Source organism: Lampetra fluviatilis, chromosome 13 (assembly GCF_964198595.1).
Source record: "Lampetra fluviatilis chromosome 13, kcLamFluv1.1, whole genome shotgun sequence".
Classification (NCBI taxonomy): Eukaryota; Metazoa; Chordata; class Hyperoartia; order Petromyzontiformes; family Petromyzontidae; genus Lampetra; species Lampetra fluviatilis.
In genome coordinates, this window is record NC_136287.1 from 735,702 (window position 1) to 763,688 (window position 27,987).

At 60.2% G+C, this 27,987-nt stretch overlaps 1 protein-coding gene across 1 annotated transcript; it reads left to right on the forward strand.

The window, feature by feature from the left end:
* Nucleotides 1-25: 25 nt before the first annotated feature.
* On the forward strand, nucleotides 26-27,981 carry LOC144935600 (uncharacterized). Its single transcript, XM_078862425.1, has 10 exons — nucleotides 26-108; nucleotides 179-449; nucleotides 4,920-5,106; nucleotides 5,390-7,795; nucleotides 12,112-14,428; nucleotides 15,210-15,330; nucleotides 17,552-17,653; nucleotides 21,326-21,617; nucleotides 21,847-21,981; nucleotides 23,131-27,981. Exons 1-10 carry the CDS (start codon nucleotides 26-28, stop codon nucleotides 23,298-23,300), a joined length of 6,084 nt encoding a protein of 2,027 aa, XP_078718551.1. The 3' UTR covers nucleotides 23,301-27,981.
* The last annotated feature ends 6 nt before the right edge of the window (nucleotides 27,982-27,987 follow it).

Consider the following 27,987-nt stretch of genomic DNA (forward strand, 5'->3'; position numbering starts at 1 on the left):
CGGCCCAGCGAGCCCCGGCGGCAGCATGGGCAGCCAGCCCAGCGCGCCGCGCAAAGACGGCAAGGAGGGCCGGGAGGGCAAGGCCGTGGGAAAAACCAAAGCCAAGAAGCGCAAGGAGAAGGCCGTCCCCCGGGCGAGCGCCCCGGACGACCGTCACCGCCGCTCGCTGGACGTGAAGCCCCCCTGCGGGGGGGGGGCCGGCGTGGCCTGGCGACGTCGCCGTCGGGCGCCGCCGCTCGGAGGTCGTCTCGGAGCGCCGGTACGCGGAGGTCGCCGAGCGGCCGTCTCCTCCGCGGGGGGCGGCGGCAGCGGCGGCGTGGCCGGGCGCGGAGAGCGTGCGCATCACGCGGCAAGAGGACGAGAGCTTTGGCCTGGACGTGGAGGTGAAGTCGTCGCGGCCCGTGCGGGTCCTCGTCGTGAACCTCCACCTGGGGGGGGTGGCCGAGCGCGTGAGTCGCCCACGCTCGCCCTCCCTCGCTCGCACCGGCTCTCGCTCGCTCAATTACTCGCCCTCTCGCTCCTCGCGCGTGCTGTCTGTGCTGCTCTCTGTCTCTCTCTCGCTTGCTCGATCAATTACTTGCTCACGCATTCACTCGCTCCCTCGCACGCACACACTCACCGTCTCACGTACTCTCTCACTCGGTCCCACCGCCATTCAATCCACTCGCTCACTGGCACGCACTCTTTGCACATCGCTCCCACTCGCACACGTGCACAAATCTACATACGCAAAGACAAAGCTTTTACCAGACTGTAGGATCGCTATTAGGGAATGTGTAACACCTATGACTTGCGGCACGGCACGCGAGGGGGTGGGTGGTCAGCACCACGCACGCAAGGTCCCCGTTGTCTCTCCAATGCTGATATTTAAATACACCATAGCAGGTATGTATTTAAGGCCGAACTGACCTAGAGGAGGCCCAGGACCGGTTCAGAAATTCGCCATGGTTATTGGTTGTGAGCAGGAATCAAACTCTGGTCGCCGGGTTCTAGCGCAGTGCGCTCATTCCCGTGCCTTCTCACCATTTTGAGACGCGTGCTCACAGTGGCAGCCCCCCCCCCCCCTTTGTCTCCTTCATGCTGCTAATCCCTCACTGTCTGCGGCACGCACTGTGCACCCCCACCGCTCCCTGCACCCGCCGTCTCATCCTGTCGGTGGGGGGAGCAGGGGGAGCTGGGTGGGAGGAGGGGGAGCTGGGTGGGAGGAGGGGGAGCTGGGTGGGAGCTGGGTGGGAGCAGGGGGAGCTGGGTGGGAGGAGGGGGAGCTGGGTGGGAGCAGGGGGAGCTGGGTGGGAGGAGGGGGAGCTGGGTGGGAGCTGGGTGGGAGCAGGGGGAGCTGGGTGGGAGCAGGGGGAGCTGGGTGGGAGGAGGGGGAGCTGGGTGGGAGCAGGGGGGGCTGGGTGGGAGCAGAGGGAGCTGGGTGGGAGCTGGGTGGGAGCAGGGGGAGCTGGGTGAGAGGAGGGGGGGCTGGGTGGGAGCAGAGGGAGCTGGGTGGGAGCAGAGGGAGCTGGGTGGGAGCTGGGTGGGAGCAGGGGGAGCTGGGTGGGAGCAGGGGGAGCTGGGTGGGAGGAGGGGGGGCTGGGTGGGAGCAGGGGGAGCTGGGTGGGAGGAGGGGGAGCTGGGTGGGAGCAGGGGGAGCTGGGTGGGAGCAGAGGGAGCTGGGTGGGAGCTGGGTGGGAGCAGGGGGAGCTGGGTGGGAGCAGGGGGAGCTGGGTGAGAGGAGGGGGAGCTGGGTGGGAGCAGGGGGAGCTGGGTGGGAGCAGGGGGAGCTGGGTGGGAGGAGGGGGAGCTGGGTGGGAGCAGGGGGAGCTGGGTGGGAGCAGAGGGAGCTGGGTGGGAGCTGGGTGGGAGCAGGGGGAGCTGGGTGGGAGCAGGGGGAGCTGGGTGAGAGGAGGGGGAGCTGAGTGGGAGCAGGGGGAGCTGGGTGGGAGCTGGGTGGGAGGTGGGGGGGCTGGGTGGGAGCAGGGGGAGCTGGGTGGGAGCAGGGGGAGCTGGGTGGGAGCAGGGGGGGCTGGATGGGAGCAGGGGGAGCTGGGTGGGAGCAGGGGGAGCTGGGTGGGAGCAGGGGGAGCTGGGTGGGAGCAGGGGGAGCTGGGTGGGAGCAGGGGGAGCTGGGTGGGAGCAGGGGGAGCTGGGTGGGAGCAGGGGGAGCTGGGTGGGAGCAGGGGGAGCTGGGTGGGAGGAGGGGGAGCTGGGTGGGAGCAGGGGGGGCTGGGTGGGAGCAGGGGGAGCTGGGTGGGAGCTGGGTGGGAGCAGGGGGAGCTGGGTGAGAGGAGGGGGAGCTGGGTGGGAGCAGAGGGAGCTGGGTGGGAGCTGGGTGGGAGCTGGGTGGGAGCAGGGGGAGCTGCGTGGGAGGAGGGGGGGCTGGGTGGGAGCAGGGGGAGCTGGGTGGGAGGAGGGGGAGCTGGGTGGGAGCAGGGGGAGCTGGGTGGGAGCAGGGGGAGCTGGGTGGGAGCAGAGGGAGCTGGGTGGGAGCTGGGTGGGAGCAGGGGGAGCTGGGTGGGAGCAGGGGGAGCTGGGTGGGAGCAGGGGGAGCTGGGTGAGAGGAGGGGGAGCTGGGTGGGAGCAGGGGGAGCTGGGTGGGAGCAGGGGGAGCTGGGTGAGAGGAGGGGGAGCTGGGTGGGAGCAGGGGGAGCTGGGTGGGAGCAGGGGGAGCTGGGTGGGAGCAGGGGGGGCTGGGTGGGAGGAGGAGGGGGGGCTGGGTGGGAGCAGGGGGAGCTGGGTGGGAGCAGGGGGAGCTGGGTGGGAGGAGGGGGGGCTGGGTGGGAGCAGGGGGAGCTGAGTGGGAGGAGGGGGGGCTGGGTGGGAGCAGGGGGGGCTGGGTGGGAGCAGGGGGAGCTGGGTGGGAGCAGGGGGAGCTGGGTGGGAGGAGGGGGGGCTGGGTGGGAGCAGGGGGGGCTGGGTGGGAGGAGGGGGAGCTGGGTGGGAGCAGGGGGAGCTGGGTGGGAGGAGGGGGGGCTGGGTGGGAGCAGGGGGGCTGGGTGGGAGCAGGAGGAGCTGGGTGGGAGCAGGGGGAGCTGGGTGGGAGCAGGGGGAGCTGGGTGGGAGGAGGGGGGGCTGGGTGGGAGCAGGGGGGGCTGGGTGGGAGCAGGGGGAGCTGGGTGGGAGCAGGGGGAGCTGGGTGGGAGCAGGGGGAGCTGGGTGGGAGCAGGGGGAGCTGGGTGGGAGGAGGGGGGGCTGGGTGGGAGCAGGGGGAGCTGGGTGGGAGCAGGGGGAGCTGGGTGGGAGGAGAGGGTAGCTGGGAGTGAATGCCAGATTCTTTGAAGGAATTTAATTTATGCAAATAATAATATGCGCATTGTGTCACTCGACACCCCTGCAAACGAGACGTTCCACACTCATGGAGTTGTGACAGCTGCATTGCATTACCCGGGCAGGGCAGCTCTGTTCATACATCCTGACAAGATCCAGGTGGAAGCCTGGAAGAAGCCAGGAGGAAGCGAGGTGGAAGCTTGGTGGAAGCCAGAAGGGAGCCAGGAGGAAGTAACGAGGTAGCCTGGTGAAGGTCAGGAGGGAGCCTGGTGGAAGCCAAGAGGAACCCTCAAGGGCGCTGAGTGGAAGTAAGGAGAGTCGGGTGAGAGCATGGGTTAGAGTAATTTGCAGGGTTCTCAACTCTGGAATTACAACAAACCTGGGACGCAACATGGGAAGAAGAGCAATATCTGGCAATAGCAGAAGAGGTGGGAATGAGCAGTGAACGTGCTCTGAGCGCTGTTTCGTCGTTGTTGTTACGACGCCGACAAAAGCCGGCACTCGTGATGTCCCCAGGGAGACTCCAGAACGACAGCTACGTCATTACTCAGCAAGAGGACGATCCTGGGACAGGTGAAACCTCTAGCCTGGTGGGAGCCGGGTAGGAGCTGGGTGGGAGAAGCCGGCTCGGAGCCGTGCCGACCGGTTGGCCCCGACCCGTCGGACCGGTTAAGCGAGGTCCCCGGTGCCAGCGTGAGGCCCACGGAAGCGAGGAGGCAGCGTCCTCATGCGGGGTCACTGAGGCCCACGTGGCCTGCCACCATCACCACCACCGCTACCACCATCACTGCTACTACTACTGCCACCACCACCATCATAACCGCCGCCACTACCGCCACCACCGCCGCCACCAGCACCATCATCACCACCACCATCATCATCACCGCCACCATCACCACTACCATGACCGCCACCACCATCACCGTCACCACCAATACAGCAGCTACCACCGCCATCATCATCACCACCAAAGACAAAGATCTCCCGTATAGCCTGAATAGACTGTTGGGGCAAGTGCTGTTAGCGAGCACCTATGAAGGCCGGTACGGCACGGCACACGAGGGGGTGGGTGGCCAGCACCACGCCCGGCCGCATTTGTCTCCCCACACTGCTTCAAGTACTCATTTGAGGCTGAGTCGACCTAGGGGAGGGCCAGGACCGGTTCAAATAATCGTCACTGGTGTTGGCCGTGAACGGTTTGTAGCGCAACGCGCAAACGCCTATACCACCACTCCTCATCACCACCGCCACCACCGCCACCACAGACAGGCAGCCACACAGGTGTAGCCCAGGGCTTATCACGAGGGTCAGAAGGTTTGGCAAATAGTTTGCAGGTCAACGCGCAAGGTCAGAGCTGGGTCACCAACCACATCCCCAGTGCTGAGAAACAATCTTCTGCAAATCACTCAATAGGGTTCTCATAGCAGCAGCAGCCGCAACTTTGCCGCCTCGCACTGCAAACACTTGGCAGGACCCTCCTGAAAAGGTGTCTTGAGACTCTACGTTCCCACCACTCACCGGCTCCCTCTGCTGCGATCGTTCCCAATGCAGTACTGTTTCTACTGCCATAGCGAGATGGACACTGGATGCGGTGTGCCGGGGCGAGATTAATCCCTACCCTCCGTTATGCGTGGCCACTGGTCGCCGTGGCGACGCGGTCCTCGCAGGAGGTGGGCGGGCGGCTGCTGCCAGGAGACGAGATCGTGGTGGCAAACGGCATCGCCGTGGAGACGCTCTCGTACCAGGAGGCGCGGCAGCACCTGGCGCACCTGGCGCACTCCACCACGCTGGTGCTGACCAAGCGCACGCCCAGCGCCACCACCACCGCCCCTCTGCGGCCCTCCAGCGCGCCAGGTGAGGCTCACCTGCAGCTCACCAGGAGAGCAGCGCACTTGTACAGCTCACCAGCTTAGCGGGCCACTGAAACACCATCTCACCGAGACAGCAGCTCACTGACACAGCAGCTCACCAGCCTAGCGGGCCACTGAAACACCATCTCACCGACATAGCAGCCCACTGACACAGCAGCTCACTGACACACCAGCCCACTGACACACCAGCTCACTGACACAGCAATTGACATGTAACGTTGCTGTGGCCGTGACGCGAGTTCCGCCTGCGTTGTCTCTCGCACGAGGAGTCGGAGGCGTGCGGAGACCGGCGCCGCCCGTGCCGGTGGCCGCCGGCTCCACCGGCCGCAGCGCGGGTGACTCGCCGGACGCGGGACCGCGAGCGCACAATGGTGCCGCCGGCAGCGCCGGCAGCGTGGGCAGCGTGAGCAGCGCGAGCAGCGACCCGGCGTCGGAGCGCGCCGCACCGCCCGGCTCCTGGGCGCTGGCGCGTCGGTCTCCCGCCGGCACCACGACCACCGGCAGCAGCGGCGGGAGCATCGGCAGCGACGGCGAAAGCGACGACAGCGACGTCGCTGTAGAGAGGGGCGCGTCACCCGGGAGAGGGGGGGCGGCGAGGGCCGAGGGAGCGCCGCCGGGGTTGGCGGCGGTGCCCCCCGGGGGGAGCGGTGCCGGCGGCCGGCGGGGCTCGGGGTCTTCCGACCCGACCTCCGACTCGGAGGGGGAGTCGCTCGCGTCTGGACGATCGGGACGGGAACGTTCCGAACGGGGAGAGGAGGAGGAACGGGGGCGTGGGGGGAGGGGGGAACTCCCGGAGGGCACGCGCGTGGGCCCGGCTCGGCCACGGCGAGAGAGGGAACGCCGGGAGGAGGAAAGCTCCAACAGCGAAGAGGAATGTTTGGAAGAGGAATGCGTGGAGAGGGAATGTTTAACGTTGGAACGTTTAGAAAAGGAGCGTTTGCAGAGGGAAAGCTTGAAAGAGGAACAGAAGAGTTTGGAAAGGGAACGTTTGGAGAGGGATGAGGAGGAACAGGAGCGCGTGGCGAGGGGGGAACGCCCGGAGGGTACGCACGTGGGCCCGGCTCATCCACACCGAGAAAGGGAACGCCGGGAAGAGGATAGCTCGGACAGCGAAGAGAAATGTGTGGAGAGGGAATGTTTAACGTGGGAATGCTTAGAAAAGGAGCGTTTGCAGAGGGAAAGCTTGAAAGAGGAACAGAAGCGTTTGGAAAGGGAACGTTTGGAGAGGGAACGTTTGGAGAGGGATCGTTTGGAGAGGGAACGTTTGGAACAAGAACGCTTGAATAAAGAAGAGGAACGTTTGAACCAAGAACGCATGGAACAGGAATGTTTGGAGAGGGAACGCTTAGAAGAGGAAGAAGAACGTTTGGAATGGGAACGCTTAGAAGAAGAACGTTTGGAGCAGGAACGCTTCGAGGAAGAGGGACGTTTGGAGAGGGAACGCTTTGAAGAACAACGTTTGATCAAAGAACGTTTGGAGAGGGAACGCTTGAAAGAAGAACGTTTGGAGAGGGAACGCTTAGAGGAAGAGGAACATTTGGAGAGGGAACGTGTGGAATTGGAACGTTTGGAGAGGGAACGCTTCGAGGAAGAGGAACGTGTGGAGAGGGAGCGTTTGGAATGGGAACGTGTGGAGAGGGAACGCTTAGAGGAAGAGGAACGTTTGGAGAAGGAACGCTTCGAGGAAGAGGAACGTGTGGAGAGGGAACGTGTGGAGAGGGAACGTGTGGAGAGGGAACGTGTGGAGAGGGAGCGTGTGGAGAGGGAGCGTGTGGAGAGGGAACGTGTGGAGAGGGAGCGTGTGGAGGAGGAACGTGTGGAGAGGGAGCGTGTGGAGAGGGAGCGTGTGGAGAGGGAGCGTGTGGAGAGGGAGCGTGTGGAGAGGGAACGTTTGGAGGAGGAACGTGTGGAGAGGGAGCGTGTGGAGAGGGTGCGTGTGGAGAGGGAACGTTTTGAAGAGGAACTTTTGGAGCTGGAACTCTTAAAAGGGAGGGATCGCAGCTCGGGGTCTGATTTCAGTTCCAGGGAAGCTGGACCAAGATCTGCAAAATCCGAACCGGACGAGTCCAGCGACTCGGACTCGGATTTGGACCACGGGCGCCCGCCGGTGGGCCCAGCAGCCCCCGGGCAGCCGGGACCGCGGGATGGGCCGGCGGTAGCAGCCATGTATGCCAACGCCGTGGACAGCACCGAGAGCAGCGACGACGACGACGACGACGACAATGACGATGACGAGCTGGAGCTTTGCTGCCCTGTGGCGGCGCCCGTGTCGGGGTCCAGCGCGGCCAACGGGCCCGGCTCTCCCCGGACACCCGCTCAGCTCCACCTGCTGCTCTCACCCCGCCTCTCCTCCTCCTCCTCCACCTCCTCCACCTCGTCATCGCTGGCTTCGTTATCGCCCGTCGTGGCGGTCCGGGGTGCTCCGTCATCGCCGCCGCCGCCGGTGGAGGGTAACTCATTAACCGAAATGGGCGGAGGGGGCCCGGCAGTGCCGCCCCAGGGTCAGAGTCTCCCCGAACGAGAGACTCTGTCGTCGCCTAGCGGAGGCGGCGGGCACACGGGCGCTGCGGCGGTGACGGCGGCGGTGAACGTTCGAGCGCCAGAAGTGAGCGGCGGCGGTGGCACCGCGGCACGGGCCAAGGCGGACGGAATCGAGATGTCCAAGCTGAAAGGTAACGGCGCTCCGCTCGCCCGGTCTGCGTGTCGGGGTTCGCCGCGATTCGCTCGCCCTGCTGGCCCTCTCGGCATTTTGGCACCGCGAGCCGCTTGGTTTACGACACCACTAGAGCCGCCGCAATAAACCTCGCATTTTTGGAATTCATGCAAAGTGTGACCCTTGCCCGACGCCGGTAACAGCCGGGTGGTCGGTGGGCGCCTCGGTGTTCTGCCGCCGCAACTGGTGCAGCGACAGCGGCCGTAGCATGACAACGCAAGGGCACAACGAAGAAAGTTTCCGATGAGCGCGCGCGTGCCACCAGCAGCGACGTGACAGAACGAACGCTGGTCAGTGCAGGCAGAGGCACGCAGAGACGGCAGCACGGAATTCCATTGAGAGGTGGAAAGAGGTTCGCGTGGATTACAGAATGCACATCTCGCCACGGTGGGATACAGGAGGTCGTGGGTTTCATCCCGATCCTGACGAAACCTGTATATTTGGAGTTTTCCTCTCTCTCTCTCCCCACGGTCGCGTGGATTTTTTTGAGTTTTTCCTTCCACATTTAGAAGCATGCGTTTAGAGTATTTGGCTGCTATAAATTTCCACATGATAAGCCACTTCGTGGAGCTATCATTTGTGGCCAGGTCGCTTCTGAAAAAGGGTTATATCGCTCAGTAGGCCTTACCTGGTAAAATAAAGAATAGCTTTTAGTTTAATGACATCATCCAAACTGTGAAGTGAGTGAGGCTTGGGCAGGATGCATCATGGCCAGTAGGCGGCACGATGATGGCCGCTGATCGAGACGAACGACGAAGTGGCAGCTGAGGGATGGAACGTGGAGTCCTAGGGGATGGCCACCCCTTGAGGAGATGGAGCGACGATGAGGTCGGCGTGTGGTGGCTGTGTGGATCGTTGCATCGCAGGATCGTATGATGTGGCGACTGCTTGGGGAGGCCTTCATCCAGCAGTGGATTGACCACGGGCTGATGACAATGATGACATCTTTATTGATTCACAATCATTGCGGCTGATGTGGCGGTGCTCGTGATGCTGGGCAGAGTCTCGGATTGGTGTTGGGCTCATTGCTGTACTGGATTTTACTTGCAGCGCTTTTGTCCTTGTAGTGACCCTTGGTCACTCTTGCAAAAGAGACTCACCCTGGTCTCTGTGATGTCTCACCTCGATAAACAAAACAAACGTGAAGCCTGAAGTGACGGCACAACGTGCAGCACGGATTGCAATCGTAGCAAACATCACACCACACGCGCACACTGGAGTGGGTGGCACGCGTCTCGTGGCCATGGCCATAGAGGGCGGGTCATACTGGATGTGGTGTGCTGCACTTGGATATATGATGGCGCCTCCTCTTCCACCGGAACATTAACAAAGTTCTTCCCCACTTCTCACTCGCTCTGTCCGTGCGGCACCCCGCACCTCTTCCCTGCCTCATCCCCTAGCCCACACCTCCTCCGAGTCCTGATCTTCATGCAGCCATGCACGGTCAGGGTGGTTCATTGTAATTGGTGTAGTTTAGCGCGTGCGGTACGAGCACTATCGCTCTCATAGCGCAGGCCGATCGTAGGAAAGGCGCTGCTGTGGTCTCGAAGCAGGCGGCGGCGCTGCTGCTGCTGCTGAGTGGGATCCCAACTGAGTGACTTGCGGTGTAATTTTTCTAATGTGGCAAATTTTGGACCGTGACACCGGTGGCACAAAGTTGCCTGCTTGTTGCAAACGACGTCGCGGGATCTGTAACGTCCACTGTGAAGTGGATAGCGCGAAGTAGTGGTAGCTTACAGTTGATACGCACAGTAGCAGTCACAAACCACTGCAACAAGCGGCTAACACTGCACCGCTGGGGAATATCACCGCTTCAGCTTACCCATTGTTATAGCCCCGGGGTTGTAACACCACCCCCGGGGGTTGTAACACCACCCCCGGGGGTTGTAACACCACCCCCGGAGGTTGTAACACCACCCCTGGGGGTTGTAACACCACCCCCGGGGGTTGTAACACCACCCCCGGAGGTTGTAACACCACCCCTGGGGGTTGTAACACCACCCCCGGGGGTTGTAACACCACCCCCGGAGGTTGTAACACCACCCCTGGGGGTTGTAACACCACCCCCGGGGGTTGTAACACCACCCCCGGGGGTTGTAACACCACCCCCGGAGGTTGTAACACCACCGCCCGCGAGGGTTGTAACACCACCGCCCGCGAGGGTTGTAACACCACCGCCCGTGGGGGTTGTAACACCACCGCCCGCGAGGGTTGTAACACCACCGCCCCGGGGTTGTAACACCACCCCCGGAGGTTTTAACGCCACCGCCCGTGGGGGTTGTAACACCACCCCCGGAGGTTTTAACGCCACCGCCCGTGGGGGTTGTAACGCCACCGCCCGTGGGGGTTGTAACACCACCGCCCGCGAGGGTTGTAACACCACCGCCCGTGGGGGTTGTAACACCACCGCCCGCGAGGGTTGTAACACCACCGCCCGTGGGGGTTGTAACACCACCGCCCGCGAGGGTTGTAACACCACTGCCCGTGAGGGTTGTAACACCACCGCCCGTGGGGGTTGTAACACCACCGCCCGCGAGGGTTGTAACACCACCGCCCGCGAGGGTTGTAACACCGCCGCCCGTGGGGGTTGTAACACCACCACCCCCGGGGGTTGTAACACCACCGCCCGTGGGGGTTGTAACACCGCCGCCCGCGAGGGTTGTAACACCACCACCCCTGCGAGGGTTGTAACGCCACCACCCCCGGGGGTTGTAACGCCACCGCCCGCGAGGGTTGTAACACCACCGCCCGCGAGGGTTGTAACACCACCACCCCTGCGAGGGTTGTAACGCCACCACCCCCGGGGGTTGTAACACCGCCGCCCGCGAGGGTTGTAACACCACCGCCCGCGAGGGTTGTGACACCACCACCCCCGGAGGTTGTAACGCCACCGCCCGCGAGGGTTGTAACACCACCACCGCCCGCGAGGGTTGTAACGCCACCGCCCGCGGGGGTTGTAACGCGACATTGTCGAGGAAGTTGGCACCGCGTGCCGAAGGGTGGAACAGTGGCTCGGTGATTTGCGCGCTGAACTCTGAACCCGGCGAGTAGAGTCCGGTTTGCGGTAAGAGCCACCGCCCCGTCGTAGGGTGAGCGGTGTGAGAGACGCCCCTCTCACTAAACCGCACTGACCAGCGCGGTGAAGTACGGTCAAAGATCGCCCGTGTCTGACACGGAGCCTGTGTTGGGGCCTTCACCCGGCAGCGGGGCAGCGTGGCTCCCTTTGTGGGCCGCCGTCGTGCGATTTGTCAGAATCAGAATATTTATAGTGGATGAATCTGATGAGCTATAAAGCTCTTTCACAACTGTCCAGTAGGAGGCGGGTCAGAACGTCACAACAATACAAAAACACGACAGGAGTGAAAAACACAGGAAAAGTAAACAAAACATACACTTAAAACTAAACTATATTTTTTCTTACCAGCTAAAGCCCACTGAGGTATTAACTTATTTTTCAGAGAAGCGACCTGGTTTACAAATGATAGCTCAACAAAGTTGCTTATCATGTGGAAATGTATTTCAGCCAAAATAATAATACAAAAATCAATGCAAGTTTCTAAATGTGGAGGGAAAAACCGGAGGACCCGGAGAAAAAAATTCCACGCGACCGTGGTGAGAACATGCAAATAGAAAATATTCAGGTGTCGGGATCGAACCTCCTACCTTCTATGTACCAGCCAAGGAAAATAACATCACACCACCGTGGCGCCCTTTAAATCATAAGTATATAAGTTCGCTGCCTCTGGTATGGATTGAAACAAACATAGATCTAGAGTACAATACAATTTGGCACAACATCGCTGTGGCGGCTCGAGAAACAAATGCAATCGCATTCTTCTCTGGGAAGGAATAAAGAGATGCAGTTTCTGGAGCTTCTCTTGGAGTTCAAGATTTCGCTCTGGCTGCTCTCCGTTGGTACCCCCTCAAGGGCAGTAACGTCCTTGGAGTATTTTAATCCTCCCTCCCTCCTCCATCTCCCTCCTTATCTGCACCCCGAGCGATGGAACTCCCTCCCCTGACACCTTAACCCCCCACCCACCTCCCAACAAAACCACCTGGCCTCGCCTACAGCTCCCTCCTCTACCCTTGAGCAGAGCCCTGCCCTAACCGTGCCCACCTCCCGAGCCATCTCGCTGCTCCCTCTTCCTGAACGCTCTCCCTAAACCTCTTGTTGTCGTATAGATGTCTCCCTTGTGAATTCTGAGATCTGTGGCGTTGCTGTTTTCGAAACATCTCGGTTGTTGATACCTCTGTGTTGTTGCTGTCTTATTGCAGGCCTCGCTATCAGGAGGGGTCCGGGCGCGGGGCCCACGGTGGCCCCCAGGGCCCCGGCGCCATCTCTGCCGGGCCCCGTCACGTCCCTGCAGCTGCTGTCGCGACGGCTGCCGTCCCCGCTCGCCGTCGCTTCCGACGAGGACGAGGACGGCCGCGGGAAACCACCTGAGCCCGCGGGGAGCGGCGGCAGCGAGGAGGCGGTGTCGCCCCAAGACAAATCTGACGAAATCCCGGAAGGAACCGGGCATGGGAGAGGTAGCCCCGTGCCAGTGGAGGAAACCGATTGGGCCTGCGGATCCGGCGACGAAGGGGGGTCCCTGGAGGAGGGGCAGCGCGGGGAGGAGCACGACCCTCGCCGGCCGCCAAACGACGTCTGCGCCGCGGAGCCGAGCGGCGGCGACGTGGCGACGCCGATGCCCGGCCTCGACTCGCCGAGCGGTGGAGGGGCGAGGAGCCTCCCGCCCAGCCCCCCGCCCAGCCCCCCGCCCAGCCCCCCGCCCAGCCCTCCGCCCAGCCCCCCTCCGAGCCCCCCTCTGCAGCAGCGCGAGTCCAACGGCTACTCCGATGCATCGGCATCTCCGCCCAACGGCCGGGCGTCCCCTGCAGGGGAGGTCGAGCCGGAATCGCGCAGCCCCCCGCTCCCCCCACAAAGCCCCCCGCTCCTCCCACCCAGCCCCCCGCTCCTCCCACCCAGCCCCCCGCTCCTCCCACCCAGCCCCCCGCTCCTCCCACCCAGCCCCCCGCTCCTCCCACACAGCCCCCCGCGGTCACCTCCAGCGGTTCTCCCGCAGGAGCCTCCGTTCGGTACTCCGTCCCGCACTCCTCAAGGGCCCGCACCCAGCCCCCCACATTCACCACCGCCCAGCCTCTCTCGGGGCCTCCACGCAAGCCCCCCTCGGGGCTCGCCACCAGGCTCGCCCCCTCGCAGCCTCTCGCCGTTCACTGACCAGGATCTGGTCGCCGTGACGTCGACGCGGCCGCAGGAGCGTTGGGAACGCGATGGCGCCGTGGTCCCTCGGGGCCCACCCACCATTTCCTCGTCACTTCCATCGTTACCGCGGTCACCGGGCCAACGCGTGGCTTCCTCGGGGAGCGACTCGTCCGGGGAGCAGGAGGTGCGGGTCCAGGAGAAGAAGCCACGGGGGTCCTCCCCTTCTAAAGAGGCGTCCGCTCCGGACGCAGTCATCCATGACGCGAGGCCCAGAGCCGGTGGCAGCCACAGCGGCGACGACGACGACGATGAAGTGGACTGGAAGCAGCGTGGGGCGAGGCCAGCTGGAGGGGGAGATGCCCCCCACTTTGGCAGCCCTCCGGGGACGACCTGGACGGCGCAGGAGCCAGCAGCTCCGAGCGAGCGGCCCCCGGTGCTTCCTCGGCGCCGACCTCCGCTGCCCGCGGGGCTGACCCCGAGCGCCGCAGCCGATCTCCCCGAGACGCGGGGCGAGGGCGCGGACCCGGACTCCGAGTCGGAGGAAGCCGCCTACCGCCCGCAGTCGGTGTGGCAGAGGGTCCGCTCCTACGAGGTCCTGGGCGTCTCGGCGCCGCGCCGGCCCAGTGCCAAGGACGCCACCGCCACATCCGCCGGTCGCGTCTGGCCGCCCAAGCGCCGCGACTCGATCGACGAGCCGGATGGCAGCGGCGGGAGCGCGGCGGGTGACTCTGTGGACTTGGGGTGTGGGTCCACCAGCCCGGCGTTGTCCCTCGACGAGGCGCGGGCCGGGGCGTGGCCGGCGCCGGTCGCTCGCCCGCACACCGGTGCCGGCGCCGGCCCCGCCGAGTCGGGCCGCAAGGATGGCCGAGAGTCGGAGGCCAAAATTGGAAACTACATCTTCCGGTCGGCAGGAAAACCGAAGCCGGACGGCACGGTGGCGTGGCCGCCCCGGGACGGCGACACGCTGGTGGTGCACGCACGGCCCGTCGTCATCGTCGAGAAGGAGGCGGCCGTGCGGGGTGCTGATGGCGACGGCCGTGCGGGCGGGAAGCAGGAGGTGGAAGTTGGCGGCGGGGAGAGAAGGGGTTTCACTGGGAGCCTCGGGTTCGACCACGGCGCCGCCACACGGGCCAAGAGCCTGCCCAGCTTGCTGGATGGCGCCGACACCGGCCGGAGGCCCGCGCCAGAGACCGCCGTCCCGCAGAGATCCGCGGCGGGGCCCGGCAGCCTGGGCGACGGCAGGCGGGAGAGCTGGCGGTGGAGCGTGGCGGAAGGAGCCCTGACGCGGAGCTCCACCGTGGGACCCAGCAAGAACTGGCGGTGGAGCGGGGCGTACGACGTGGGGCGGAGCAGCGGCGCTGAGGTGGAACCGAGCTGGTCCGTGAGGTGAGCGCAAGTCGTCCAGCGGTGACCAGATCGGTCCCATGCTAACGGGGACCACCTGTTCCGAAAGTCTGGGTGACCTCACCGATTGACAGGCACTGGCTCAGATATCGCCGATGTTGGTCGCGAGCGGTCGTCCGGCTCGTAGGGCGGTGCACTACCCACTGCCCCAGTGCTCCCAATCACACATGGACAACACAAAATCCCCTGTCAAGGCTATGTAGGCGGTTGGGGAAAGTGCTGTGTGTGTTTACGTGCGTGTGTGTGTGTTAATTGGGGAGCTGTGGCGTGGTGGTTAGCGTTCTGCGCTACGAAGCCGGCGATCCGAGTTCGAAAACTCTTCATGACTAACATCATTGACGATTATCTGAATCAGTCCCGAAATTCCCCAAGGGCAACTCGCCCTTAAAATCAGTACCTGATGCGATGTGTAAACGAGCACTTGGGGAGACAAAGGCGGCCGAGCGTGGTACTGGCCACCCACCCCCTCGTGTGCCGTGCCGGCTTCATAAGTGCTCGCTAACAGCACTTGCCGCAAAAGTCTGTTCAGGCTGTATGGGGGATCTTTGTTTTGTGGGGAGCGGTAGTGCAGTGGTCAGTACGCTGTGCTGCGAACCCGACAACCAGAGTTAAATTCCTGCTCATGGCCAACACCACTGACGATTTTCTGAACCGATCCTGGGCCTCCCCTAGGTGAACTCAGCCTCATAGGTTCTTGCTAACAGCACTTGCCCCAACAGTCTACGAAGGCTAAATGTTGTTGTTGGTGTTGTTGTTGTGCCAGTCTGCTGGAGCTGGAGAGTTGTGCGCCACACGAGGGGCGCCGGGCACTCGTGACATCGCTCGTCCCATGGGACCACGTGCAGCAGCTGATCGCACAGGCCGAGGAGTGCGGAGCCACTCAGGTGCCACCCCCGTGACGCCTATGACCCCCCCATGAACGCTCGTGACCCCCCCCCCCATGACCTCTGAGGAGTGGCATGCCCAATCGACACCACCTTGTCCCGGACAGCGACCCTGCGTGTTTGTGTCAGTCGGTGATGGTGCGGATGGGTGTGCGTGTCTTAGGGGAGCGGTGGTGCAGTGGTTAGCACACTGCACTACGAATCCGGTGACCCGAATTCGATTCCCGCTCGCGACAAATAACAGTGTGAATATCTCAACGAGTCCTAGGCCTGCCCTAGGTCGACTCAACCTTAAATGAGTACCTGGCAAAGTATGTAAACTTCAGCAATGGGGCTGGGGAGACAAATGCGGCCGGGCGTTGTGCTGGCCAACCATCCCCTCGTGTGCCTTGCCGGTCTTCATTGGTGCTCGTGAAGAGCACTTGCCCCAACAGCCTGTTAAAGGCTATACGGGGAACCCTTGTATTTGTATGTATCTTATACCTGGTGTGCTGTGTAAATAGCAGCACTGGGGAGCTAAAGGCGGGCAGGCATGGTGCTGGCCACCTACCTCCTCATGTTCACCTATGTATACACAGGTGGCACATCTGTCAGTCATCTCCCGTATCCCCTGAGTCCCTCCCATGACCTGCCAGCAACGAGAGCCTTCCACACACGACGGCCTCAACGTGCACCCAGCCTGGCACAAGCGCCATGGTGACGCCACAGCCACTCATTGTCGAATGGTGGCTGTTGTTGAATGTAGTGTGTCTTGTGAGTGTGGTGGTTGTTGTCGTGTGTATTGTGAGTGTGGTGGTGGTGGTTGTTGTAGTGTGTATTGTGAGTGTGGTGTTGGTGGTTGTTGTATTGTGAGTGTGGTGGTGGTGGTTGTTGTATTGTGTATTGTGAGTGTGGTGGTGGTTGTAGTGTGTATTGTGAGTGTGGTGGTCGTTGTTGTCGTGTGTATTGTGAGTGTGGTGGTGGTTGTCGTGTGTATTGTGAGTGTGGTGGTTGTTGTAGTGTGTATTGTGAGTGTGGTGGTGGTGGTTGTTGTGTGTATTGTGAGTGTGGTGGTGGTGGTTGTTGTATTGTGAGTGTGGTGGTGGTGGTTGTTGTGTGTATTGTGAGTGTGGTGGTGGTGGTTGTTGTGTGTATTGTGAGTGTGGTGGTGGTGGTTGTAGTGTGTATTGTGAGTGTGGTGGTGGTGGTTGTTGTAGTGTGTATTGTGAGTGTGGTGGTGGTGGTTGTTGTATTGTGAGTGTGGTGGTGGTGGTTGTTGTAGTGTGTATTGTGAGTGTGGTGGTTGTTGTAGTGTGTATTGTGAGTGTGGTGGTGGTGGTTGTTGTATTGTGAGTGGTGGTGGTGGTTGTTGTAGTGTGTATTGTGAGTGTGGTGGTGGTGGTTGTTGTAGTGTGTATTGTGAGTGTGGTGGTGGTGGTTGTTGTATTGTGAGTGTGGTGGTGGTGGTTGTTGTAGTGTGTATTGTGAGTGTGGTGGTGGTTGTTGTGTGTATTGTGAGTGTGGTGGTGGTGGTTGTTGTGTGTATTGTGAGTGTGGTGGTGGTGGTTGTAGTGTGTATTGTGAGTGTGGTGGTGGTGGTTGTTGTATTGTGAGTGTGGTGGTGGTTGTTGTAGTGTGTATTGTGAGTGTGGTGGTGGTGGTTGTTGTATTGTGAGTGGTGGTGGTGGTTGTTGTAGTGTGTATTGTGAGTGTGGTGGTGGTGGTGGTTGTAGTGTGTATTGTGAGTGTGGTGGTTGTTGTAGTGTGTATTGTGAGTGTGGTGGTGGTGGTTGTTGTAGTGTGTATTGTGAGTGTGGTGGTGGTTGTTGTAGTGTGTATTGTGAGTGTGGTGGTGGTGGTTGTGTGTATTGTGAGTGTGGTGGTTGTTGTATTGTGAGTGTGGTGGTGGTTGTTGTAGTGTGTATTGTGAGTGTGGTGGTGGTGGTTGTTGTAGTGTGTATTGTGAGTGTGGTGGTTGTTGTAGTGTGTATTGTGAGTGTGGTGGTTGTTGTAGTGTGTATTGTGAGTGTGGTGGTGGTTGTAGTGTGTATTGTGAGTGTGGTGGTGGTGGTTGTAGTGTGTATTGTGAGTGTGGTGGTGGTTGTAGTGTGTATTGTGAGTGTGGTGGTGGTGGTTGTTGTAGTGTGTATTGTGAGTGTGGTGGTGTTGGTTGTTGTAGTGTGTATTGTGAGTGTGGTGGTGGTGGTTGTTGTATTGTGAGTGTGCGGCTGTGTGTGGACAGGTGTTGACCGACACGAGGGTCGTGGTTCTGCACAAGGAGGAGGGGGCGGGGCTGGGCTTCAGCATCGCCGGGGGCCACGACATGGAGACCAAACTGATCACTGTGAGCACACACACACCACACGCACGCACACACGCACGTACACACATACGTACGCACACTCGCACACACACAACAACAACCGCCATTCGCCACTAAGTGGCGGTGACGTCACCACGACGCTTGTGCCAGGCCAAGTGCACCTTGAGGCCACGTGAAGTGTCGAACGCCCGCTGGCAGGAGGTCACGGGGCAGACCCAGGTGCCACGGGTCGACTGACTGAGATGACCGAGATGACTGGCTGATGCACCACCTGTGCTCCCTACTGTGCCAACTTGCTGTGCTTTAGCCACCCGGCGCTCCGCTCGTTGTTATGAGCGTCACTCCTCCGCCCTCCGTTGTTGTTGGAGGGCGACTGCCTCCAACTGCCCAGTAGCGTCCTTCACGAGCCTCCTCCACAGAGGCCGTTCTAGACACCGCTGCTACCAGTCATCGGCAAGTCCACTCAGCTCCACGTCCTCCTGTACCACATCACTCCATCTCTTCTCTAGCCCGTGCCGCACCCGTTTAGCCCCCTCGATCCGGCCGAACAAAAGCTGTTTAGGCATGCGGTGGCTGGGCATGCGGGCTGCATGACCCAGCCAACGCAGCCTTGCCTGCCGGAGGAGCTCACCGATTAGACTTTGCCCAGATCTTTCAAGGATTTGTGAGCTCCTCACACAATCCAGCCTGGTTAAACCCAGGATGGATCGCAGGCAGGCCAGCCTAAATGTTTCTCCATTAGGGGGGTCCACGTTTCGCAAGCGTAGAGAGGGGAGGGAATGACTGTGGCCGAGAAGACCTGAAGCTTCGTGCGGAGCGACAGACCAGGTAGCTTCCACACAGCGTTACGCAACCGATGAAAAGATATTGCCGCTCGACTGATTCAGAGTGAGACCTCTGCTGTTAAACTGGAGCCGGTCATAAGCACACTGCCCAGGTATGGGAAACTCTCCACTCTCTCCACAACTGCCCCATCACCGATTGGGAGTTTTGGGGGTGGAGTGTCCGATGGTACAAAATACCCAGGCAGGTGCTTAGTTTTGGTGGGGCTGATGGTAAGGCCCCACCTCTTAGTGGCACGCTCCAGTCTCAGCAGCAGCGTCTCCAACTCCTCCTCTGAATGAGCAGCTATTACCAAATCATAGGCATACATAACGTGGTTGACCAATAGGGAGCCATCCCTTGATCGCACCCGGGCATCGATCAGCCTCCCATTATATCTGTACCAAATGGAAATTCCCCCGGTACAGCTATTGAAGGCTTCACGGACTACGTGGTCAAAATAGATGTTAAATAATGTGGGAGCCAGAGGACATCACTGTCGCACCCCAAGGTGTACAGAGAAAGGCTCCGACTCCTGGCCACGTAGTTTTACCCGGGCCCGCTCACCATCATGAAGGTCCTTAATGATCGTGAGCAGAGGGTCAGGGACTCCGAAAGCACGAAGAACAACCCAGAGCCCAGGCCTACTGATGGTATCATAGGCCTTGACCAGGTCAATAAAGCAGAGATGTAGGTCTTGTTGGAATTCTCTACACCTCTGCTGTAGCAGACGGACAGAAAATATGGCATCTGTGCAGGACCGCTCTTTCCTGAAACCGCATTGGGGTTCCGCAAGCCTCTCCTCAGCGTACCTAGCAAGGCGATGTTGAATAATCCTTGTCAGGACCTTTCCCGGCACACTGAGGAGTGAAATGCCCCTGTAGTTGTTACAGTCTGTGCGGGGTCCCCCTTCTTAAAGAGGGGGGCCACCAGGGCATCCTTCCAATCCTGCGGAACCCGTCCAGTGGTCCAGACTGTTGTTATGATGTCATATAGGGCAGTCTGTGCACAAATGCCACCCTCCCTCAGCATTTCGCTTGGGAGATCATCTCTGCCCGTTGCCTTTCCTGGTCTCAGACTCCGGATCGCCTTCAGTACTTCCTCAACAGATGGCACCTCAGCCAGCCACTCACAGGGGGGGACTTCTTCCAATAGTTGAGGCATCGCAGCCTCAACAGGGTCATCCCCACTCTGTGCCACGCTGTTTTCCTGGCTGAGGGTTTTCCCCTCCCCCAGGACCTCAGAAATGCTCAGCAAATCTGCAAACCTGTTCCTGGGGGTCAGAGATTGGATCACCGTTTTTTTCCCCTAATGATGATAATAGGTATGGTGCTGCAGGTTACTTTTTTGATGGAGTTAAATAGTGATTTATGATCGCGGGCCACTGAGGCAGACTCCATCTCTTCAGCAACCCGCGACCACCACCCATCCTTGCAGCGCCTTACGGCTCTCCGAACCTCCGAGCGAAGACTGCGGTAAGCCTCCTCATTCTCTGATGTGGGATGCTGTAGCCGATGAGAGTGGGCCTGTCGCTTTTTCTCAACTATCCTGAACACCTCCTCTGTCAGCCAGGGTCTCTGGGGAGGTCTGGACCGCGTACCCAAAGCAGCCATTGCAGCTGCATGATTCACAGTTCTAAACCTCGCCCATTTACCCTCGACATCAGGAGGAGTGGGGGACGATGGCAGGCGCATCTTACAGATGACTAGTCGATGGTCAATGGGCAGATCAGCTCCACGGTAGGTCCTGGTGTCAAGGACATGGGCTTGCATCCGCACACGTGCACGCACACACACACGCACACACGTTCACACGCACACACGCACACACGCACACACACACGCACACACACACGTTCACACACATGCGCGCGCACACACCCACACGCATACACGCACGCACACACGCACACATACACACGCACACACGCACACATACACGCACATATACGCACACACAACAACAACAACCGCCATTCGCCACTAAGTGGCGGTGACGTCACCATGACGCTTGTGCCAGGCCAAGTGCACCTTGAGGCCACGTGAAGTGTCGAACGCCCGCTGGCAGGAGGTCACGGGGCAGACCCAGCAGGTGCCAGGGGTCGACTGACCGAGATGACCGAGATGACTGGCTGATGCACCACCTTTGCCCCCTACTGTACCAACTTGCTGTGCTTTAGCCACCCGGCGCTCCGCTCGTTGTTGTGAGCGTCGCTCCTCCGCCCTCCGTTGTTGTTGGAGGGCGACTGCCTCCAACTGCCCAGTAGCGTCCTTCACGAGCCTCCTCCACAGAGGCCGTTCTTGACACCGCTGGTACCAGTCATCGGCAAGTCCACTCAGCTCTACGTCCTCCTGTACCACATCACTCCATCTCTTCTCTAGCCCGTGCCGCGCCCGTTTAGCCCCCTCGATCCGGCCGAACAAAAGCTGTTTAGGCATGCGGTGGCTGGGCATGCGGGCTACATGACCCAGCCAACGCAGCCTTGCCTGCCGGAGGAGCTCACCAATGGGACTTTGCCCAGATCTTTCAAGGATTTGTGAGCTCCTCACACAATCCAGCCTGGTTAAACCCAGGATGAATCGTAGGCAGGCCAGCCTAAATGTTTCCAACCGGCGAAGATGCTCCATTAGGGGGGTCCACGCACACACGCACACACGCACACACACAAAGATCCACTGTCTAGCCTTAGCAGGCTGTATTGGGGCAAATGCTGCGAGTGAGCACCTCCTCCACCCTCCATTGTTGGAGGGCGACTGCCTCCAACGGGAAGAGCAAATGAACCCTTGATTAAGGACTGCTCATAGCGGACGTCCCTGTGGCTGGCGCCGTGCATCATTAACGTTCGTGCTGGTGCCGCCCACGACGCCGCAGGTCCACCGCGTGTTCTCCGAGGGTGTGTCTGCGCGGGAGGGCTCCATCCGACGGGGGGACCAGCTTGTGAGCGTGGGGGGCCGCGCCCTGGCCGGCGCTTCGCACGGCGACGCGCTGACGCTGCTGCACGCGGCGCGGCTGCCCCCCTCCGTGGTGGTGATCGTGCGCCGGACCCCGCTCTCGTCGCCGGTGCTTCTGCCGACGGCATCGCCAACGGGAGCACCGGGTTTCAGGCCCGGAGGCCGCAGCGCCGCCGCCGTTGCCAGCGTCATCACGGCAGCACTGTCTACCGGTGAGCTAGCGCCACGTGCGTGGGAGCGAGAGGTGGGGGGGGGGAGGCGGTGAGCGGCACCGGACGTGAGCTCAATCGAGTGACGCTCACCTGCTCCTTGCTCACGTGACGGTCGGCCTCGTGCCGCCCCTCGCCCTGCTCGCCCCGCTCGCTCACATGCCGCAGCTCACCCACACCTCGGTCGCCCTCCTCGCCCACACCCCTCTCACCACCCGCACTTTCTGTGTAGCCCCCCCGGACCCCCAGGGCCGCGTCTTCACCGTGACCGTAGAGACCGCGACCTCGGGCCTGGGCCTGAGCCTGCAGGGTGGCCGTGGCTCCGTGCTCGGGGACCAGCCAATCACCATCAAGAAAGTCTTCCACGGTAACAGGCCACTGGCGTGCGGGGTCATGCCACCACCGGGCCTGGGCCGTCCGGTGATATGAGCGAGCGATGACTCGCCCGGGTAGCAGTTCCATCACTCGCCCAGACGGATAGCAAATATCATTCCGCGGTGGTGACATCGCTGCTGCTGTGTGGCCGGTGGTGCACAAGCACAATTAACAATTCCTCAGTGACACAGTACAAGTGTGTGGCCTTCAAAGGAAAAGTCTATCATGGGCCACGTTTCGGGCAATGCAGCTTCTTCATCAAGCGTGTCGTTAGAGAGGCCAGAGAGAATTAATTATCATTGGGCCCATGGTGTAAACAAGTCTCCAACTCATGTCATCCACTCTCTCTTCTGGCCTCTCCATTGGCCGAAACGTCGCCTATTAAATATTTGTTATTGACACGGAATGCGCCGAGTTGTTTTGTTGGCTGTGCTTGTGCACCAACCACTTCCGACGCAGCGGCGTTTCCATCACCGTTGCGTTGGCTCTGGTGACGGCCTCACCCCGCCGCTTCCACCGCCGCCACGCGCGAGTGTGGGCGACGCGCGTCCCCTTCCCTCGTGGGCGTCTCTGCCAATGAATTTCACCGCGGGAGCTTGTGAACGGAATTCCTCCGTGACAACGCTCTTTACAGGAAATGAGTTTCTTTGACAGATTTGTGTTTGTTGCCCCGTGTTTCATTTCTTCTGTCACGCAGTAGTTGTCTCTGCTCTGATTGCTGTTCGGTTCATTGCTGTACTTTATTTTATTGGCATTGCTTTTGGCATTGTGGTGACCCAGGTCACTCTTGCAAATGAGACTCATCCTGATCTGTTTGAGTTCTCACCTCGATTAACAAAACAAACGTGAAGCCTAAAAAGATGGCACAATGTGCAGCGCGGATCGCAATCGTAGCAAACATCACACCACACACGCACGCGGGGATTAATCGCACCTCTTATTAGCACAGTTGGCTACGTACGGTGCAAAAGAAGTTCAACATACATACAATCTCTCACCGCTATTCATTTTATTGCTGTGACTTTACATTGCTTGTTTTGCTTTAGTGGGCCCAGGCCACTCGTGCAAGTGAGGCTCCTCTATCCTGATCTCCTGACCTCGCACCTGATTACACAACACAAGCTTGAACCTTGACCCCCAGGTGGCGCAGCGGAGACGAGTGGCAAGGTGCGCGAGGGCGACGAGGTGCTGCAGTTCTGCGAGAGGGACCTGCGGGGGATGACGAAGTTTGACGCCTGGAACCTCGTCAAGTCGGCGCCTCCGGGGCCCGTGACGCTCACGCTGCGGAGAGGGGGCGCGGCTCGGCCTTGAGACGGAGCAGCTCACGCTCCGCACCACATTCCGTGCCAAACCACACTGCGCCGCACCACACACCTCACCACGCACCTCACCACGCACCTCACCACGCACCTCACCACGCACCTCACCACGCACCTCACCACGCACCTCACCACGCACCTCACCACGCACCTCACACACGATACCACATCACTCTGAACCACACCAAACCCACACACTAAACCACACTGCTCCACGCCGCACAAAACCAAACCGTGCCACACCTCACACGCCAAACTGCACCACGCCACACCAAATCACACCGCACGAGTCTAACTGGCTCTGCTCCTTGCGCCCTGTTACTGTTCATTCAGCCAGCCGCGCAGCACCCTGCAGTCCTCGCTACCCCACCAGCACCCTCCCTTGCCATCATCACCACCGTCGGGCAGCCACCTGTCACGCTGCCTCCACTTTGTGGAGACGACGGCGGCGTGCTGCCCTCTGCTGGGGCTAAAGCTGCCGGCGGCCATTCCTGGCTGCCACTGCCAGGCAGCGACAGTCTCGGCCGGTGTGCGCGTCGCGGTGTGTGCTTCACGGTGTGCGCGTCGCGGTGTGTGCGGCACCGACCGTAGAGGGGCATCGTTTTTTACGGAGCTGCAGGGTCAACGTCGGCCTTGGGACCTTCACTGTCATCGGCAACCTCGTCTCCGTCGAGGGCGAGACCGGTGGCCACCTCGGAGGGTTTCGCGATGCCGTCGTGGTTTTGGCAGGGCGCTCTGATCGACGTTTTCTCGGGTTGTACCGCTAAACGTCGTTCGGCACGATGTCCGTCGTTCCGCTCCGCGTGCCAGTCACTTCAGGAAGGAAGTTCAAAAAGGAGTTTGTGAAAAAACTGCCGGCACGCGACAGGCGAATTGTCGGACATCACGCCCGGCAATGCATGGCGGTAGAACCAGAAAGCTCCCCGGAGAGCAGTGACATTACTCTGCGGAGCGGTGGTGGTGGTGGTGGTGGGGGGGCGCAGGAGTAACAGCGGCGCCGTGTGACTCTCACTCGCGACGCGCGCTCTTGCCAAAGTGTGATCATTGCCTGGGGGAATGGGAGAAGCCACGGGGGCACTCGGGTGACGAAGGCATTCAGACGGCGATGCGTCGCGTTCAATTGAGAACGATCGTCCTTGTGCAATAAGTCACGGGGGGTGGGGTCGGGTGGGGAGAGTGGTCACTCACCGCACGTATTTATGTTCGGTTTTGTTCACGTGCAGAATCAATGGGGCAGGTTGGGCCGCACGGCAGCGGTGGGGGTCCCCGGTGAGGTCGTCCTCCGTTGACCCTTGGGGGGGGGGGGTGTGGAGTGTTTGTGGGGGCAGCTGTCGGTCAGTGATGGGCTATTTGATGGCCCAACCATTGGTGGATTGGGTCACTGCACTAATCAGAATTTTTGCCGGGTCGGCACCACACTCCGGGCCCAAGTGAATCTGTGCGGCGCAACCTCGTACACACGGCAATCACCCCCCCTACTGGCAGCAGACTTGCGCCCCAGGTCACTCTGCAATGAGACTCATTCTGGTCTCTTGCGTTCTCACCTGGTTACACAAAACCAACCCGAACCGTAACCCACACCCGAGTGAACGACGACGTATGATTTGCGGTTGCTCTCCGATTCCTCTTGGTGCAATTCCTCGCGCGTGCCTGGGCGCCCTGCATCCCGTGTCGAGCGGCCCGACATCCCGTGTCCCACGTCCCGTGTTCCTTGTCGACCGGTCCTGCGCTCTGGACCCTTGTGGCACCGCGGGGCGATTCACAGCGGTCCACGCGCGTCTCTGTCGCCGCGTCGCTCTGGAGATTTTCACTCGGGAAAATTAGAATTTTCCAAAAGCGCTCCAACCCCCTCCTCCTTCATCCGCCTTTTCATTTCATCATTTTCACCCCGGTTCCTCCTCTGGCAGCCGCTGCCCTCGGCTCGCGCTCCTCTGGTGTTTTCCAGCTGTGGCCGACCGGCGCTCACCTCTGTGATTGTTGCTCGACTTGTTATTCATCTCGGCTCCACGGTGACGAGATGTTATCTCCCTTTTCTGGTGCGCAGGAGGAGGTAGCAGGTTCGACCCCGACGATGCCTGTTGTATATTTGGTGGTCACGAAGATCGTTCTCCGGGTTCCTCCGATTTTGCCCCCCCCCCCTCTACATTTAGAAACACGTGTTTAGATTATTTGGCTGCTATAGGTGATCACGTGTGATAAGCTACTGTGATGAGCTATCATGCGTGGCCAGCTCACCTGTGAACAAGAGCTAATCGCTTGGTGGGCTTTATCTGGGAAATTAAATAGTTCACAGTTTATTATAGTTGTATCTTGAGCCAAACATTGTGGCCTCCTTTGCTGCTAAGGCCTTCGGTCGTTCCGTGCTGAAGGACATCCACCGCGTGTCGTGACGACCACGTCGTTGACAAGTCTCCGTGAAGGGTGGAAACACTTTCACCGTTTGTGTTTATGCCAATATCTCCAATACAATTTTCGGAAAAGCACCTAACGTCACTGTGACGTATCTGCCAAAGTTACTGATTGCGATTCGCGCGGCGGTCTCGAGCACCGCCTTGGTCACGTGTGTTTCTATTGAATCAAGTGACCGCGGCCCAGTGGGACCGCGTTCGACCCGCTTGTTGTTACTGCGGTTCGTGGTGCTGTTTGGGAAGGCCGCCCTCGTTAATCGCGCGGTGTCTGTGTGTTAACCATAAAATGCCACGACGCGCCCTCTGCTTCACTCGCAGTGGCCGTTAACGGTCCCGTGACATGATTCGAAACGAGTTGGCTGGCTGTTGTGTGCGATCCAAATTTGAAAAATATCTCCCAAATGAATCCACTCAATTGAAATTCCGCACGGCAACATCGCCCCCTACCGTTAAACTACCGCAGCCTGTGCCTGTGAACCGCAGCGGTGTCTTCCTTCGCGCTCTGAGAACGATAGCGCCCGCACCAAATCTACTAACTTATAACGATGATTGCAGGTGGTTGGTCGTGCGTAGATGATCGTCAGTGCTATGCATTTCTTGTGGTCAAGATTAATATCCGCAACTGGACCGTGCGGCGAACACTTTGAGCGTCGTGACGGATCGGTGTGGGGATTTGGATGGTGAGCAGCAGGCGGGCTGGGTGAAGCGTCTCGGAATCGCGAGAGGTGGCGGCCGCGGCATTGAGAGGCCTTCGTCCAGCAGAGCACAAAACGCAGTTCAGTTCCCTCGCACCTCCGATGAGTACGGTTGCCTATGTGGGGGCGAAAGTAGCCACGGTCTGTGCATTCCTGATTGATGTTTATGATGATGTTGACGGTACAAGATGGGCCGATTGCCACCTGCAGCCCCCAGGTGATGGCTTTTTGAAAGCGGCTGATGGCAACCTGCCCCTCATAATTTATATTGAGTTTAATCTGTGTTCATTCTATACATCACGGTGCTGTCGTTTGTGCGAATCGCGTATTTCACAATCGTCAAGGAAGAACCACAGACGAGCGGGAAAGCAGCAGCAGCAGCCATGCGCTAAGGATCCAGCACTTCCAACAATCCCCCAAGATCTGCGGTCCTCTCTACATTAAGATGTTTTAAGCCAAATGAATGAGTGTTTAGACACGTGGGAGGATACCAGGGCGCCCAGAGAAAACTCACGCGTGCGAGAGGGCAACACTCTCCCATCATACAGAAGGCACAGATGATAGTCCAAACTTGTACCGCCTTGTGCTGAGCCACGGGAGTTTCGCAAAATCTGCAGCACCGCGTTACAGGCTGCCACGTGCAGCGTTGCGCCCACCACCGCCTCCCGGCCTATCCTGTGGGCAGCATCGACTGACTGCAAGCCTGCCGTCACTTTAATTTGACTACAGTAATTATGCAAATTTTGGCTACAAATTACACGTCCCCAGGCGGCCACACCTGATAACCGGCTGTTGGCAATGATCCCCGTGTGTGTGGGGAATGCCCGCTGTGTTGACATGATCCGCTGTATGCCGCGAGCAGGCTGTCCGCGACCAATGTCGTGAATGGTAATTGAGGAGTGGGTCGGATCGCGTGAGAGAGTTCAGATGTCGGACTGAAGGGCACCGCCATCGTTCTGACGGCTGCCCAGTGATACTGTAAACTACCCGCGAAGCCTCGTCACCCAGTCGTTAATTGTGCTGCTCTTCACCGTTAGTGATAAACTGGTCGAGTTTGTTCACCCCACAACTTCATTACTTGGGCTGTGTCGGATGGAGGAAGGTGTGCGACACACATTTTACTCACGCGGCTGTCTGATCCATAATGCAATAGTTAATGCTCCACCGTGTTTAATCCTGTTGCGTCGCTCCAACAATGACATCTCCATTTGTTTAGCGGATGTATTCTGGCACGTGAGCCAAGTAAACACGTAACGGCGGGGGGGGCAACGTTGGGCCAACCACATGCAACGTTGGCTCTGACGTTGCATGTTTACTGGGAGGTTGTTTGCGTGTGTTTAGCTCGTTTATCCTGAGCCCCACTTTTACTGCCGCCTTTGTTCAGTTCATCTTGCGTTGCGTCTGCTTGCGTGTGGGGAGGTGAGATAATCCGATGGCCGATGGATTGCCCAGGGGTAGCAGCGAGGTGGATCGCTCCTGCTGCTGCTGCTGCTGCTGCTCCTGCTGCTCCTGCTGCTGCTCCTGCTGCTGCTGCTGCTCCTGCTGCTGCTCCTGCTGCTCCTGCTGCTGCTCCTGC